At 40.3% G+C, this 17,001-nt stretch overlaps 1 protein-coding gene and 1 long non-coding RNA gene across 2 annotated transcripts in view; both read right to left on the reverse strand.

Moving 5' to 3' along the window:
- Positions 1-7,068: 7,068 nt before the first annotated feature.
- Positions 7,069-8,910, reverse strand: LOC139289884 (uncharacterized). Its single transcript, XR_011597517.1, has 3 exons — positions 8,357-8,910; positions 8,057-8,173; positions 7,069-7,900 (listed from the first exon to the last, which is right to left on the reverse strand). It is a non-coding gene; the product is annotated as an uncharacterized lncRNA (long non-coding RNA).
- A 213-nt stretch (positions 8,911-9,123) lies between these two features.
- plecb (plectin b) overlaps positions 9,124-17,001 on the reverse strand; it is a 37,368-nt gene continuing 29,490 nt past the window's right edge. The window contains exon 32 of the mRNA XM_070911544.1: positions 9,124-15,428. Coding sequence (XP_070767645.1) covers positions 9,267-15,428 — 6,162 coding nt within the window. The 3' untranslated portion in view covers positions 9,124-9,266. The remainder of the gene's footprint in view (positions 15,429-17,001) is intronic.

The following is a 17,001-nucleotide window of genomic DNA, read 5'->3' on the forward strand; positions in this document are numbered from 1 at the left end:
ACTGGCACGCTGAGCTATGCAGTGACACAATAAGCTGCTACTGGTCAGCAAGAAAGAAAGCTCATCTTTCCGTCAGCAGCCCTCATCGTCCTTCCAAAATGCATGCGATAATGGAGTGCACACTGGTTAGGGGACAAAATGAAGTGAGTTTCCAAATAAATGTGATTCCAAATTAGCATCCAATGGGAGCCTAAATTTGATCACAGATCCCTTGTGCCAAAGAACCAGAGAAAAAAAGATTAATTTTACGGGCTTGTTTTCCTCCTCCTCTGCTATCTCAACCTCTCTGCGGCCTTCAAATTAAATAAGACCTCAATGGCTCCTCTACAGAGCATGGTAATTAGCCCCCTTCATGAGACATGAAAAAAAGAGGGGGTCCCTTTAAGGGTCAAACCAGAAGCACCATTCAGCACGCACACTGTCATTTATCACCAAAAGAGGTTGCTTCCAAGAAAAGTGGATGAAAGGCTGATGGGCTTCCCTACTGGGTTGCCGGGCCCTGCTGGGCTGCCTGGATGCTGGAAATTGCAGTCATGGGTGAGACTTAGCTAACACTCTGGAATAGAGGACTTGAACTCATCGTCAGCTCCGCATTTGATTCAACTGCTCCCAGGAAGAGAGGATTTACAGCCATAAGTTCACATTTTCCATTGGGCACAGGAAGGCACGGGCAACAAAGGAAGAGGCCCCACATTGCCATTAACCCTGATAAAGTGTGTGAATCAAAAAAACTCCTATGGGAGAGATTACCTAAAGAGCTATAAGAAGAAAAACAATTTGGCACGCCGAGCAGAAGAAAAACAGTGAATGGGAGGTAACATTTCATCTGAATTTGAGTTTACTTTACCGTCATCTAAGTATACTTCATCATTCACTTGTCTTGTAGGTGATTCACAGCAACGAAAACAAGCCTAAAGGTTATGACGGCGTCAGATAGAAGGGATGCTTGTTTGCTAACTGTCAGAAACAGAGCAGAGAGGATAATAGGCTGTGATCTCTCACCCCTCTTCCTGGGCCTGTTTGTAAGTTGTGTGTACAGGGCTTATTTGGGATGCAGCATCTGCCACAGGCCCGGGGAAACCAGAGACCTTTAAGACACAGAGAGCCTTTTATCCAGAAGGGTCTCATCAGCGGGGGGCAGGGAAGCAGAAAGAAGAACTTTTGACCCGAACCTGACTGTCAAAGTGAAGAGATGTCATTTTGACTTGTCAGTGACATGATGTTCTGACCCAGTGTAAAAAGAAAGTTAAACTTGCCATCAAAAGGCATCCTGTATTCACTATTTACGATATCATGTTCACAACTATTGTCACATGAAAAGAAATATTCCTGTTTGGTTATTTTCTCTATAAACATTGAGATTCAAAAGTTCATGTTTGGACAGAAAAATAGCAATTGACAAATTCTCACTACAAAATCTGTTAAGTAGCTGTTTTGGAGCTTTAGATCGTCCTTCTTTAAATAAATCCTTACAGTGCTCAGAGGATCATCTACAATTCCATGACATCTGGGCAACTCCATATGCTGAGGAAGATCATGTGATACGATCGAAAGCTCCAGAGCAGCTACCTTGTGGAATCGCTACTGTGATATCATATTAAATAAATAGTGTTTGTATTATTCAGGCCTGATCTGATTTACTGTATTTCAACCTTTTGTTACTATAAGCTTATTAAAGTTTGAGTTCTTGGTCTATTAATAATATCTTTCATATTCATGCTTTCCTGGTCCATAAGGTATGTATTCCCAAATTGAATGGTATTTCCATTTTGAATGCTTATTATTTTCATGCTCGACAACCTCCAATTTGAGGCTCATATGTGTCCCGGTGTTTATGGGAAAAAACTGTTTAAGATGTGCCGGTGCATGCCTTGTGTTAAGGAGCAGGTGTGTGTCTCTCTCCTGTGTATTGTTGAAGGGTCTGTATATGGGGGGCTGCTGAGGGATGTCCTCATTCATGCTGCTAACTAACGAGTCCCCCAGGCCCAGACTGAAACCAGCAGTGCAGCAGACTAACAGCATTAGCATGACAAAGGTCTGTGGTCGGATGCAGTATGATAAAGGCATGGTAAAGATAAAAAAAGACACCCCCTTATTTTACACACTCTCATTGGGGGTCAGACTAAAGCTCTCCAAAGCGTTCGAGCTTTCATGACGTGATAAGACATGCCTGTGCATCTTACACGTCAGTCCCCAGGGAAACAGTGGCTTTATTCAAACGGAGACAAAAGTGTAACACGCAAAAAGAATTTTAAACTGAGGAAAACATCCTCTGTTGAAGAATATTATTGTAAAAACTCTTCCTGACAAGTTTCTTCAAAGGTCAGACAGGTTCAAGCAGAGATTTTTCAAATGCATTTTGTCTCTGGGCCCCTTTTTAACCATACAATCAATTAATGGCTCAAACATTCAGTTGGGACAAAAGAACACATTTACTCCAATGGACCATATAACTAAATCAACCAAAACCAATTTTTACTATAACAATAAAAACATCAAACACTCTTGTTCCTTTTGTGTAATTGATTCATGGCGCCCGTCACCCTTCACTGAGGATATTCAAATAAATTATTACCCCACCATCTTGCTGCACCACGGTGCTGTATCATGTTAACTTCTTGTGCTAGAACGGCCGTACAATAGATTAAGCTCAATGAAAATGTTTCTTATGTAAAGGCTGAATCATTTCTTTCGGAGTCAATGTACAGTGCCCCACAAGATAAGACATAAAGTTATGTTTCATTGTTCCATTGTACGAATTAGCAGTATTACTGCAAAACCAGTAACGCAAACATTTCTGACAGGCAGAGCTGATTTAGAGATTGCCGTAATCTAATTGGTTGAGTTAGACCTGATGGGAGTAAGCTAAGCACAACAGGTTTAATGATCAATTGGATAGATTGGAAACGAGACAAGGGGGGGGAAAGGTAACTGACATTAGCAATGCTAGTGTTAAGGTTAGCTTGTTAGCAAACCTGCTGACCTGCCGTGACTACAAATACATAAATATTTGCTACTATTTTGATCAAAGTTCTTTCTTTGCCATTCAAGCTTGTCATTGAACATAGCGCTGCCCAAAATTGCCCAGATAAATTTAAGCCAATGGGTAACACAATTTCTGGCTGCAGTTTCCACTGACAAATCTTTGCTCAAATATTGGTATTAACGGTTGTATGACAAAATCTACAGTTGGTGTTCAATAAATGCTTCAATAGCCAGATCTGAGTGCTCTTACTCTAAAGATCCTGCTTTTCTTTTTTTCTGCCCCCTTGCCTCTTCCTCCCATCTGACTCTAATGTCTTTTCAGTGTGTGCGCTCATGTGTGCAGAGGGCCTCCACTGCCAAGCACTTCTCGAGCCTGGCTGTCCAAGCCAGGCACAATGGAGCCGGATTCCCCAGCCCCTCTGTCCCCCTGTGGCCTAAAGAAGCCTCCCTGCAGGAGTGGAGGAGGACCACCTTGGTATCCGTCTGAGTATGTCGGACTCCACAAAAACCTCCGCAATCCCTTTCCTCTTTTCCGTAATGCTCAATTAACTTAAGTGTTAGGATACTGACTAGCATGACTCATTAGTTCATTTTCCTCCTCTTTCTTGTTTTTCTTTGCTCTCTTACCAACATATTCTCAGATATTCTTTACAGGTGCCAGTTTTACTGCTGTTAAAATGAGATAAGATCAATCTGCATTGCTCCTCATAGGGAAAGGAACATGTTGCAGTAGGTAATGGTAAAATTACAGGATGCTTGGATGGGAAAACTGAATGGAAACAGAAATGATGTGAGAAAAACATCAGAACAATGTAAACTACAATTTGAATATTATGGTTAAAAAGCATATTCATAGATGCAGTAATTCCATCACAGGTACAATATCTAAGATAAAACATACTATTTACTATAAAATAACTTGCCCTGCACCATAGAGACAATGGATTATATGAATGAGGTTGAAAACACCTCACTGACTTCATTTGGAGTCATGTTTAGATTCCTCCCTTATAAATGAACTACCCGTTCATTTTATATAACACTGAGATTTAAACCATTTTCAAGTGGAGTCCTTGTATCTTCTAGAAACACTTAAAGGCCTTGAAAACCTTGTATTTTATTATAATCCTTCTGGGCTCTGTAGCCATACTAGGATGGCAATGTAAGCCTAAAGGATTTTGGTGATCCCCGGACTTTTCAAATAGCGCCACCATGAGGTTGACAGGTGCAGTTTTGAGTGAGTGTTTCAACAGCAATATTGCCATGAAATTTTGTCGAGACATTTATGTTCTGCACAGGATAAACCTTTCTTCTAGTAGCCTACCATCTTCGAGTCAAAATAAAATGTTTCCAATACTTTGGTTCATAACGAAATACCTGGAAAACTAATGACGTTCCCATCAACCTCAGCTGTACATTGTGCTTAATGCTAATTAGCAAAGTCTGCATGCTAACACGCTAAACTAAGATGGTGAACACAGTAAACATGACGCCTGTTATCATGTTAGCATGCTGATGTTAGCATTCAGCTTAAAGCAACGCTGTGCTAAGTAGTGAGTCCTGTTACTTGAAGATAATGCAATGTGGTTGTATTGTCTCCCAGTGTGATGAGAGTGTGTAAAACTACCTTTTGCATGAGAAGTTTTGTACAGGAAGTTAGAATAATAACGAGTATACAATAGAAACTACAGAGCTTTTTTTTTTTTAACCAAATATGATGACAACTTTAACATGGGATATGGTGAAACAGAAAAAGAGTGAAAGGTAGAAAGAGAACAGAAGGCAGACAGACAGTGAACCCAACTAACCCTGGGGTCCAGAGGGGGCAGCCTCATCTCCATGCTCTTCAGCCACTCTCTCAGTGCTCTGATTTGACCCCTAAACTCACACTGCCATTGACTCAAGTCCTCCTCGTCCCTCCTAAAACAGAGAGGAGCAATGCAAAGTGTAAGTTATATTGATCATGTTTTACAATCAAATATCTTAAACACAAACAGAAATGGAATACAACAAATCCACCTTATTATTCCTTTGTTTATATGGAGTTATATAAATGGAGTAATATCTATCTTATTGTTTTTTTTCCTGTAATATTGTTTCTTGTGTCATATCATGAGCAGTCTAAAGCGCTGCGTTATTATTCACATTGCAGTCATGGTGAAACAGTGTATTTGTGGAATAACTGTAGGACTCTCTGACTGTGATGTCAGGAAGCAGAAAACTGGGAAAACAGACACAAGTCATGACCTGTACTACAGCAGGAAGAGGTAAAACAAAGCCATCAAGAAGTATTATTCTTATCAAAGGATACTATAGCCAGGGCTTAACAAATTATCTCATTAGGAGGCATCTGCTCTCTCTGTCTGTCTGTTGGTCTGGAACCTTTAGTCTTCTTGTCCCAGTATGTTTCAATTAGAAGTTTTACACTGTGTGCTCACTTCACAATTCATAGCTCTGCCTTTGTGCTGTTGGCAAATGCAGACGCACCAGTCTACAAAGCTGATACAATTGAGCAACTGTCGTCACAGGCCAGGCTGTGGGTTTTGTTTTATTTTTTTTTTTAAATCTGACTGTTGGTGGCCACTTTCAATCAAGCAGGTCTCATTTGGATTACAATATTTGCTTTAATCATGAAAGAAGTTAAATTCAAAAGCATCTGCATGTGTGATGAATCATTCGTGCTTATATTGGACATAATCTGAAACTCCTCATTTAGTAGGATTTCTTAAAGGTTGACTATTCAGCTTGCACAAACGTCACATTTGTCAGTTAATCAAGGACAGTTAAGTATTATTGTGGCAATCTGTTCAGAGGATAAATGACAATCTTAGACGTGAGCGTACCCATATCTCTGATCCTGTGATGTAGGTGTTGGTGATCCAAACAAACTACCGCCTTTATCCTGCAAGAGACCATTTAAAAACAAAAGAAAAACAAAATGATCCTTGCACCAGTTCCTGTGTTTTGCTTACTTTATAGCACTTCCAGTTGCTCGAGACAACACTGTTCAACACAGCAGTTCATTACTGTATACAGGAAATTATGATGATGTTTTTACACTTTCTTCTCAGAGGTCTTACCTCCCCGCCTCCAGCCTCTGATGCAGGGAGAGCTGGGAGGGAAATGGTCAGCTCAGAGTAGTCAAGGGAGCTGAGTGAAGAATTCTGGGAGGTGAATGCCCCGTTGCGTCTGTTGGCTGGCTCCTCCATCAAACCCAGAGGCTAATGTTGGCACATAAAGCAAAATCTGTTTATGTTTGATATGAGGGAATTGGGTGTAAATCCACATACCAGTGATGTCCAATGGAGAGATTTTTCAATAATGGTCTAAATGGTCTTTTACACCCTCAGAACACATTTTTTGGGGGAAAAACTCAAAACGTGCCCTTTTGTGGGGAGCTAAAACAGGTATTATGTAGCTACTCAGACCCTCATTAATCTGACAAATACCTTATCTTCATAGTAAACAGAGACCTCAGTGGGTTCATAATATGATCACTGGGAGAGCAGGTGTTGGACCAAGTAGCTGTGTGTCAGGTGATTCACATGCTTTCTTAGGGATGAGTGTAGGTCAGTCTAACACTGCCCTCATGTGGTCAACTACTGCTTTTTCCAGGGGGAAGATTCACGCCACTGGGAAGCTACAAAGTTGATTTAACAACATTATATCAACATTTTGCAGGGAATATTGTCTTGTAAGCACTAGTTATCACACTCTACTTGATCAAATCTACTTTCTGTGAAGTGGTAAAGAAGGTAAACATTGGAAAAAACATGGTATTACTGTTCCTCTGCGACATGTTAACAATATTCACATTATGCTTCAAACACACAATGTGCAAGACATTAAGGTATTACTTTTCCTTGCATATTTCTCATATTAACATAAATAACTAGTTGTTGTGCTGTTAATATTTTTGCATTTTAAAATGTAGAGATGGAAAATAGGCATTATCTGAAGTACCTTATGTTTGATTTTCTAGTGTGTCATTAGTGTTCTAATGTAACAGAAGCACAGAAATACATATTCTACTTTAGAAACAGCTTCAGATGCATAGGCTTTGGTGTATGAATGACAAGGGGGCCTCTTCAGAGCATATTTATTTACAACATAGTGTTATGTTCAGAACATATAACAGAATCCACTCACCATATCATTCAAAGCAAAATCTGCCCCATAAGCAAAATGAACCAGTTAGTTTGTGAATTTATATATTGCTAAAATTAAAATCAGCACAATTACATCTGTAGTTGTTTTTATTTTACACTAACATTTTTCCCAAATATCATTTGTAAAGTTAGTAAAACATGCAAGGGAAATTCATAATATATCAAAAACTTGATGAAAACAAAATAAAAAGATTTACAAAGGTAAAACACTTTAGAGATACATAACAGAAATATTTGCAGTGGAAAAATAACTCTAAGCAAAATAAAGCTTCAAGCTGTTTTTCAGTTTGCAAAGGAAATCTGTGGCAAAATATCAACTGAAATGAGTTTGATATAATACATACATTCATGCAATGTGGTGCTGTATCAAATATGTCAATTCTCCAAATGTATCTTATTAGCACTTTGGTTGAACTGAATTTACAGAGAGAGACGATACAAAAATATACTCAGTGGACTTAGGACCAGCTAACTGAAGATGTGCATTTCTACCATTACAGCTAATCCCAATTCAATTAAAAGAATAAATATGCAGATGTGTGTATGCTTTGGGGGTGTTCTCAAAAATAATCAAAATATGACAACATAAATATCACTATTAGCATTCAAGTAATAAATATCTGAAAAAAGGTCATGAATGAAGAGTGTTCCTAGAAAGGCATCCCAAGATGGTGTCAGGTTGACTCAGCCTCAGCTTTCTTCAAATGTGATGTGCAATGGAAGAAAGGACATACTCAATGGCAGATCTAAAAACAAAACAAAAAAAACTATGAATTGAAATCAAAATAAAACAAACCATGCATAGAACATGCAGCAAAATAAATGTTGATGAAACTTAGCTTCATCTTTTGCAAATTAAATGAAAATTATATCATGTTTTCAAAAACATTTATATACTGTACCTGTGTAACTGCGTGAGGATGACATGGACTCACAAATCCATCCAAGTAGAGGGGATCGTATGCTCTGGCCAATTGAGTATCTGTGCCCATATGTTGAATACTGAGGGACTGAGGCAGCTGTCAAAAACAACAGGATGAAAAACTGTCATTCAGAGAATTTTGAATAGAGATAGTTCACTTGTGTTATCACCATGGCAGTGTGTGGGATAGGGAATAAATGGCATAATGGCACATCTGTGATGTCATCAAAATCAACTGAAGAAAACAGACACTAAAACAAAAAAACTCATTTCAACTCACAAGAGCCAAAATAATGGGAGGCAGGTCTGTATGGGAGCAGGATCAAGTCTGACATCATCTTGGGATTTACCAGGAACACTTGATTGATGGTGAATATAAAGAATCCAAAACTTGGAGTGTGTAAAACAATGGGGTAATGAAGTCCAAGGATGCAAAAGTCCACTGAATATAAATGGGCATAAGTACAAAGTAATGGCAGATGTGAAACTGGTTTCAGAACAGAAATAAACATAATTTTAATTCTGGCACTTCTTTTCAGCGGTGTGTATTCCTGTAGTGTCTCCATTTTGTAGTGTCTCACGGGTGTATTCTTACTATCTGTATATTATTTAGTTGGCATAAAAACAAAATCTGTCCATACGCTATACAAACATTCAGAAATTTGAAGGCATCTATGTATCTTTGTCTGTTAAAAACATTAGAACTAAGTTGACATCCAGTATCTCATTAAGTAGTACTGTCGAAAAAGATAAAAAATAGACAAATATTTTTGAATTTCAAAAGGAAACAAGGAATACTGGAAAAATATTTCTGTTTGACATACATACAGTATATATTAGTTTCAGAAAGTGTAAAATGAAAACTATAAATTCACTTAAAAAACAGCAGAAATGTCATGCTTTGCTTTGAAAAGTATTAACTGACTTGGTAATCAGTACGAAGGAAAAATAATATTTTGTATATCTAGCATTGCTTGTTTATGTCTCAATATATGAGGCACATGTTTAGGCATCTGTTATATATGAAAAAAAATCAATAGCCTCGGCAATTCTTGATGTGACCACATGCAGGGCAAAATAAATAAATCATATTTTCTTTGTTACTGTTACTATTTTTTCTTATGAGAAATGCAAAGTGCATTAGTATTGTTGGTTCTTAGTCATAAGTTGTTAGAAACATAACTAGCTAATCAGAATCTGCGGCTGTAGCCAGTTGAAGAGGATGTGAAGGAGGAGGATGAGAAGTTCATGCTGAAGCCAGAGCCAGCATCAATGCTGCCTCTCCTGGAGCCTGTTCGGGATCCGGTCCTTGAGCCAGTTCGGGAGCCATAGGCAGATCCAGGGTTACTGACATTGTAGGGACTGTAGAGGCCTTTGCTGGACTGTGAGGAAGCCTCCAGAAGCCTTAGGCTAGATCCTTCCTCGACCATGCTTTTGTCCATGGCATCTTTAAAGGAGATTTTCAGTTTGGTTTTTGGACAAGTTAGATATTTAGAATAAGAACCGACATCTCTCAGTTTCTGGGCAGTACGGGCATCGATTGTGCCCTTCTTGATGGATTCATCTAGTGGCACTCTGCCCTCGACATCAGGCTCAATAAGTCCACCAGTCAGATATTGGACCTCAAGAAAACGCTGCCCAGCCTCATAATACAACCAGCCCTTCTTTAGAGCCTGGGAGGCCGACATCTTTACTTTAGTTCTGGGGTCTTCAAATCCATTGAATGCTTTTTGAGCCAGGTTGAGGCGATCAACCATGACTTTATCCACAAGGCCTTTTTCTGTAGCATCAGTGACTGAGAATCTCTCCCCGGTTGTGGGGTCAATTATCCCTCCTGTGCAGGATTGGGCCTCCAACAATCTTTGGCCTGTGATGCTGTCTACCAGGTTTCTGTGCATGGCCTCAGTGATAGACACCTTCTCCAGTGTGTCTATGTCTAAGATTCCAGCTATGGGGCCAGTCTCTTCTGTTGGGTCATTCCATATGACTGCAGGTGGTTTAATGGAGGGTATGGGGCTCATAGGAGAGGAGTAGGTGGAACCAGTGGTGGAACCAAAGGAGGATGAGCGAGAGCGGAAGCCTCCCATGTTTCCAGAAAGCATGTCAGCAAATTCTGTGATGGACAGGTTTCCAGCTCGGTATGTATCAAGAGCCTTCTGGTCAATGAGGCCACGTGAAAGAGCATCGTCAACATCATACTGTCTCCCTGACCTCCTGTCAATGATAATGGATTTGACAGTACCATCAGAGGAGGTCATTGTGATCTCTTCCCATTCACACTCCTGCTCAGCAAGCTCCAGGTAGGTTTGGTGGTCAATGAGCCCCTTCCTGTAGGCCTCGTACACAGTCATTTCTTTGCCTGTCTCTGGGTCTACGATGACAACTCTGCGTTTACGAACTGAGGATTTAGAGGAGGTCTTCCTTTCCCGCTTCTTTTCTTTCAGTAGCAGGAGCACCAGGCCAGTGTCGGGATCAGTGATGCACCTCTCCATGAGCTGGAGGTAGGTTAGGTTTTCCTCAGTGTTAGGATCAAAGAAGCCTTTGGTGTCATCAGATGGATCTGTCAGGATCTCATTCATTTCCTCATCAAAGAAGCCACGTTTGTAGGCCACCTCAACTGGCAGACGGTGACTTTCCTCTGGGTCAATGATTCCACCAGTGGCAATCTGGGCTTCCAGGAGACGGATACCATGATCTTTCAGGATGAGCCCCTTTTTCATGGCCTGGAACAGGGAGATAGTCTTGCCGGAATAAGGATCTCTATATCCTGTCACTGCACGCTCAGCAGAGAGGAGCTTGTCTTTGAATTCGGGTCCTACAATTCCCATTCTCACTGCTTCATTGACAGTCAGTTTGAGGTTTTTGATTGGATCAATGACATACCCTGTGGATGCCTGGGCCTCAAGCAGTTCAAATGCAGTGCCTGGCCTAATCATGTTCTTCTTCATGGCCTGGTAAATTGATAGACGTTCCTTTGTGGACTCCAAAAACACACCAGCAATACAGCTTGTGCCCTCAAGGTACCTTGATAGTTTATTGCTAACCTCCTCCACTGAAATAAGACCTTCATTCAGTTGAGTGACAGTCTGCTGGTCAATAATTTGTGAACGGAGCAGCTCCTCCATTGTGATCTGTTTCCTCAGACCCTTGAACATCAGCCTCTTGTCTCCCAGGGAGAGTAGGCGCAAACCACCATCTAACTTGCATCTCTTGAGCAGCTGTGCATATGACAGGTTTTCTTCAGTGACAGGGTCAATAAATCCTTTAACATCGTCAGTCAGCCTCTCGTTGGTTTCCTTGTTGATATAACCTCTTTGCAAACTAATGTCTGCTGGCAGGTGGAACTGGAATTCAGGATCAATAATACCACCAGTGGCAGTTTGTGCCTCTAACATTTTCAGAGCATAATCCTCTGGAACAAGATCCTTTTTCATGGCCTGGAAAAGAGAGATGATTTTCCCACTGTATGGATCTTTGTATCCTGTGACTGCTCTCTCAGCTGAAAGAAGTTTATCATGGATCTCAGGGCCCACAACACCCTTACGAACAGCTTCGTCAACCGTGAGGGTTTCATTTTTAACTGGATCAACAATGAATCCTGTCGCAGCTTGTGCTTCTAGAAGACTGAGGGCTATTTCTGGTTTAATAAAGCCTCTCTTCATTGCTTGGTATATGCTTATCTTGGAGCTTGCATCAGTTGTGACTCCAGCAACACAGCCTGTGCCATAGAGATACTGTTTTACACTGGTTATCTCCATTATGTCACGGATGTCCCTCTTGCCCTGTTTAAGGAGGTTGTATGTCTCCATGTCAATGATGCGGGCATTGTAGAGCTCCTCAATAGTTATCCGTCTCCTAATAGTCTTATATGAAAGTGGACTATCATTTCTGATGACCTCTCTCTGCTCCATGATCTCAATAATAATGATGATCATCCGCTCTTTAGTGATTTTACCAGAGCGATATTCATCCATGAGCTTCTGCCTCTCCTGCTCTGGGAGCAAATTTGAGTTCATGATATCCCAGAGGTTCATTGATTGATTAGCAAGGCCCTCGATTGGAATGTCAATTTGGGTGTCTGTCAGATCATTCTGTGTTTGTTCCTCTGTGTAGAGGTATGTCTTCTCCACAACAGTTGGAGACTGAGGCTTGGAAAGTGGGAGAATGTACAGGCCTGTCTCTGGATCTCTTTGGCACTTATCTTTAAGCTGTTTATAGGTAACATTCTCATCAGTTTCTGGATCTGAGAAAGCCTTGTTATCATCAGATGGTTCAGATAGGGTCTTGGCAATTTCTTTACTGAAAATGTTCTTCTGATATGCAACATCAGTTGGGACACGGTGGCTGTTTACAGGGTCGATGATTCCTCCACTAACCATCTGTGCTTCCAACAGTGGCATGGCATGTTCTTTCAGGATGAGATCTTTTTGCATTGCTTCAAAGAGGGAGATTTTGTTGCCTGTGAATGGATCTTTATAGCCAGTGACAGCTTTTTCTGCAGAGAGGAGTTTTTCATGGAGCTCTGGACCAACAAGGCCTGACTTCACTGCCTCATCTACTGACACACATTCGTTCCTCACTGGATCTACAATGAATCCAGTGGCAGCCTGGGCCTCAAGAAGTGAAAGAGCTGTGTTGTGCCTGAGGAGCTTTTTCTTCATAGCCTGATAAATGCTTATTTTCTCTTTTATTGGCTCCAGGTAGATGCCAGCAATGCTTTCAGAGCCCTGGAGGTATTTACTGACACTGGGATTGTCACTGACTTGTTTAGGTTTTGTTTTGCCTTGTTGAATGAGGTCAAAGGTTGGTTTGTCAATGATTTTGGAATCATAGAGAGACGCTGCAGGGACAGGAGCTCTCAGTCCCTTGAAGCTGGACTGTTCTTGTTTCTTGGCCTCTTTCTCATCTACAATTGTGATAACAATCTTGATTATCTTTTCAATTGTAACCTTTCCTGACCTAAACTGTCTGAGTAGGTCAAGTCTTTGTTCCTCAGTGAGATATTCAGAGTTGATGATTTCCCAGATGGTCATCTTCCTGCCCTTAAATGGTCCTGAGTCAAGCTCCACAGTTGCCTGAGTCATAGCCTCTTTTGTCTGCTCTTCAGTGTATGTTAGCTCTTCCTTTGCATTGATTGCTTCATCAGAAAGAGGCAGAAGCTGGAGACCAGTTTTCTTGTCAGTGACACATCTCTTGAAGAGCTGTGAGTAAGTGACATTTTCTTTTGTGTTGGGGTCAAAGAAGCATTTAGTTTCATCAGTGGGACTGCTGAGAATCTGCTTCATTTCGTCATCAAAGTAATTTCTCTTACAGGCCACATCATGAGGAATGTGATGGCTCTTTACTGGATCAATAATGCCACCGGTGATCATTTGGGCATCAAGCAGTCGGATTCCTTGTTCTTTAGGTATGAGATCTTTTTTCATTGCCTGGAACAGAGATACAGTTTTTCCAGTGTAAGGATCTTTGTAACCTGTAACAGCTCGCTCTGCAGACAAGAGTTTTTCATGCAACTCAGGACCAATAACACCTGCTTTGACAGCTTCATCAACAGTATACTTCTGATTATGAACTGGGTCAACCACGTAGCCTGTTCCTGCTTGGGCTTCAAGCATATTCAAGGCAGGCCCTGCCCTCATCATGTCTTTCTTCATAGCTTGATAGAAGGACATTGTCTCCTTGGATGAATCAATTACTACACCTGCAATGCAGTTTGTACCCTTCAGTGCTTTGTGGACAGATTCCATTTCAGACACCTCTTTGACTGTCTTATTACCCTTGTGCAATTTGTTGTACAGATCTTTATCAATGATTTTGGATTCCAGGAGCTCAGTGGCAGGGACAGGTGCTCTCAGACCATCAAAAGTAATTTCTTTCTTTTTCTCTTTCTCCTCTGCCACAGTAATCACAATTTTAATGATTTTTTCAATTGTGATTTTGCCTGTCTTGTATTGACGGAGAAGATCCTTCTTCTGGTCCTCAGTAAAGTACTCAGAATTGATTATTTCCCAAATGGTGACAGTCTTTCCTTTGAATCTTCCAAATGGCACAGACACACTTGTTTTGCTGAACACATCCTTGGTCTCCTCCTCTGTGTACATACTTGAGCACTGAGCAGCTTTGTCTGTGATTGGCAAGAGTAGCAGACTAGTGTCAGGGTCAGTGGTGCATCTTGCCATTAGCTCAGAATATGTCAAAGGTTCCTGAGTGCTGGGGTCAAAGTATCCCTTGGTGTCATCTGAAGGGTTCTCCATAATCTTGTTCATTTCAATGTCATATTGTCCCTGTTTATAGGCTATTTCATTGGGTACACGGTGACTGTTGATAGGGTCAATGATGCCACCAGTTGCAAGCTGAGCCTCTAGGACTCTGATGGCATGATCATGTTCCATCAGGCCCTTCTTCATAGCTTCAAAGACAGAGATCTTCCCACCAGTGTATGGATCTTTGTAGCCAATAACTGCCCTCTCAGCTGAAAGCATTTTGTTGTGCAGTTCAGGGCCAATCAAGCCTTCCTTGACAGCCTCATTAACAGAAAGTCTCTGGTTCTTAATAGGGTCTATAATGTAACCTGTGGCTGCCTGGGCTTCAAGAAGGACCATGGCTGTGCCTGGAGTAATCTTCTTCTCTTTTGATGCTTGATAGATGGACATTTTTTGATTGGACGGTGTCAAAACTCCAGCAATGCAGTTCTTTCCTTTAAGAGTTTTCTTCAGATTTTCAGTCTCACCAAGCACTTGCACAGTGGTTTTGCCATTTTTCAGCTTGTCAAACTCTTTCTTGGGTAAAAGACCAAGGTCATGAAGTCTGCTTGCAGGTACCTTATCACGGATGCCGTCAAAAGCCAAGGGATCTGGTTTCTTCTCCACACTGTCTACCACTTCACCAGCATTTTGGCCATTGTAAACATTCTTTGTTGTTTCAACCATTGTTGCATGGATGAGCTCTTTGTCAGAGTCTTTCTGTGCTTCCTCAAGCTGCTGCAGCTTCTCGCGCAATTTCTGGTTCTCTTCTGCAAGAATCCTTTCCTGCTCTAGTCTCTTCTTCTCCAGTTCCTGCATTTCTTTTTGCTTGTTAAGCATCTCTTTCTCAGCCTCTTTTTGTTTGTTGAGGGCTGCATCCATGTTAGCCTGGAGTTTCTTTTTCTCCTCCTCCATCTGCTGTCTCTGGTGTTCCTGTTCATCTTTGAGAGCTTTGGCCTTTTTGACCTCCTCTTCAAACTGGCTCTCCAGCCTCCTTTTCTCATCTTCAATTAGCTTCTCCTTCTTCAACAGCATCTCCTTTTCTGTCAGGAATGTCTGCTGGAGCACCGTCTTCTCATGCTCAATTTGTTTCTGCTGTGTATCAGCCATCTGATTGAACGAAAAAATATAGAAAACACATGTTAGTTAGGCATATAGGTGAGGTACATATATTCTTTGTTTATGCAACAATGTTATGTTATGTATCTAAATTGTTCATTTGATTTGTAATGGATACAATTAGTACAATGCACTCTGCTTATGCATATGGAGATAAAATCTTAATCTTAAAAAAACTTAAATTAAGTTATATGTGTGCTTTTCTGCGGTTTCTTTTAGAGGATAGTGCAAATTTTATTTTCTTTCTCTAGCATTGTGTTTTAAGATTCAGGATAAAAAAATCATCACATTGGTATAATTTTTTCCAGTCCAGAACAACCATGAACCATGAGAATGATGTTCCTCAACTAATCATGAAAACTAAATGTAAGGCACAAATGTAATTGACTTAACAGAACTGTCACACGACAGATGATTGCATGAACCTCATCCCATTTTTAACATATTTTGATTGATATTGTTCTGCCTAAGAGAAATTGAACAGAACATTGTCTGCAGGGACACAATTATTACCCTCTTGGAATTATTAATCACCTTCGACTCATCATGTGTATAACGTACATGTAATGCTACACACAACTTAATCTCTTTGCTCTAAAAAAATATATTGATTACAAAAGTAATATTAAAATGACTATGCTCCAGGTAATTTACTACCACTACTGCTTGCATTATATTAATAATACATTGATGTATTAATAATACATTATTAATAAATAATACATTGTTATTCGTAAGAAGCTCTTAGTAGCTCTGCTTATTTAGCAGTCACACTGGACTGAAATAGAATTACAAAGGACCCTGAACATTTGTAAAAATTAGGGCACTATGCCTGCAGGTGTTACAATCCAGTTGCAAAAAATCACTGACGCGGTCAGTCGGGATTATGATGAACTAGATTTCACAAAGTCTATACTTTTTATATAAATATGAAAGCTTTTATAAACTAACAATGCAGTTATAACACATTCTGCTAAATTGTGGTAACAATTAATTTGTCATAATCTATTGCCCACTATCGTGAATGCTGTTTTCCATAATGCTATGTTTCAGGCTCTCATTTCTTAGGATAGTACAGTTTTTTGTATTATTTCATGTGTTGCAACAGTGAAGAAACTTTCATGTGTTAGTTACACTCTAAGGTGTTACAACATACACACCTAATATATTTCTTATTTTAAATGAGAGGGGACAGAATTTAGGAAGACACATCGTATAATACTTAGTTTAAGAGGATAATACCCTCAGATCTAAATGATAAACACTTTGCATGAATTCTAGGAAGGTGCCCATTAATATTGTTAGTTGTTGGAATACTCCACTGTTTTCAACTTTACCTCTGTTTATTCTAATAGTAAGAATAACGATCATACCAACAATGCTCCCAATTCAGTGCATGGTATATACTATAGAAAACCTAGGGGTGGGGTTGTGGGTGAAGCCAAAGTGCGCTTGTCAGAGAGGAAGTAAGGGCTGTTGCATACCTTTTGTGTCAATTGATGCACACTAGTGCATGTCATGGATATGTCAGATGGAGGGCGGACAGGCTCAATAGGTATGGTGA

The sequence above is a fragment of the Enoplosus armatus genome, chromosome 9 (genome assembly GCF_043641665.1).
Source record: "Enoplosus armatus isolate fEnoArm2 chromosome 9, fEnoArm2.hap1, whole genome shotgun sequence".
Classification (NCBI taxonomy): Eukaryota; Metazoa; Chordata; class Actinopteri; order Centrarchiformes; family Enoplosidae; genus Enoplosus; species Enoplosus armatus.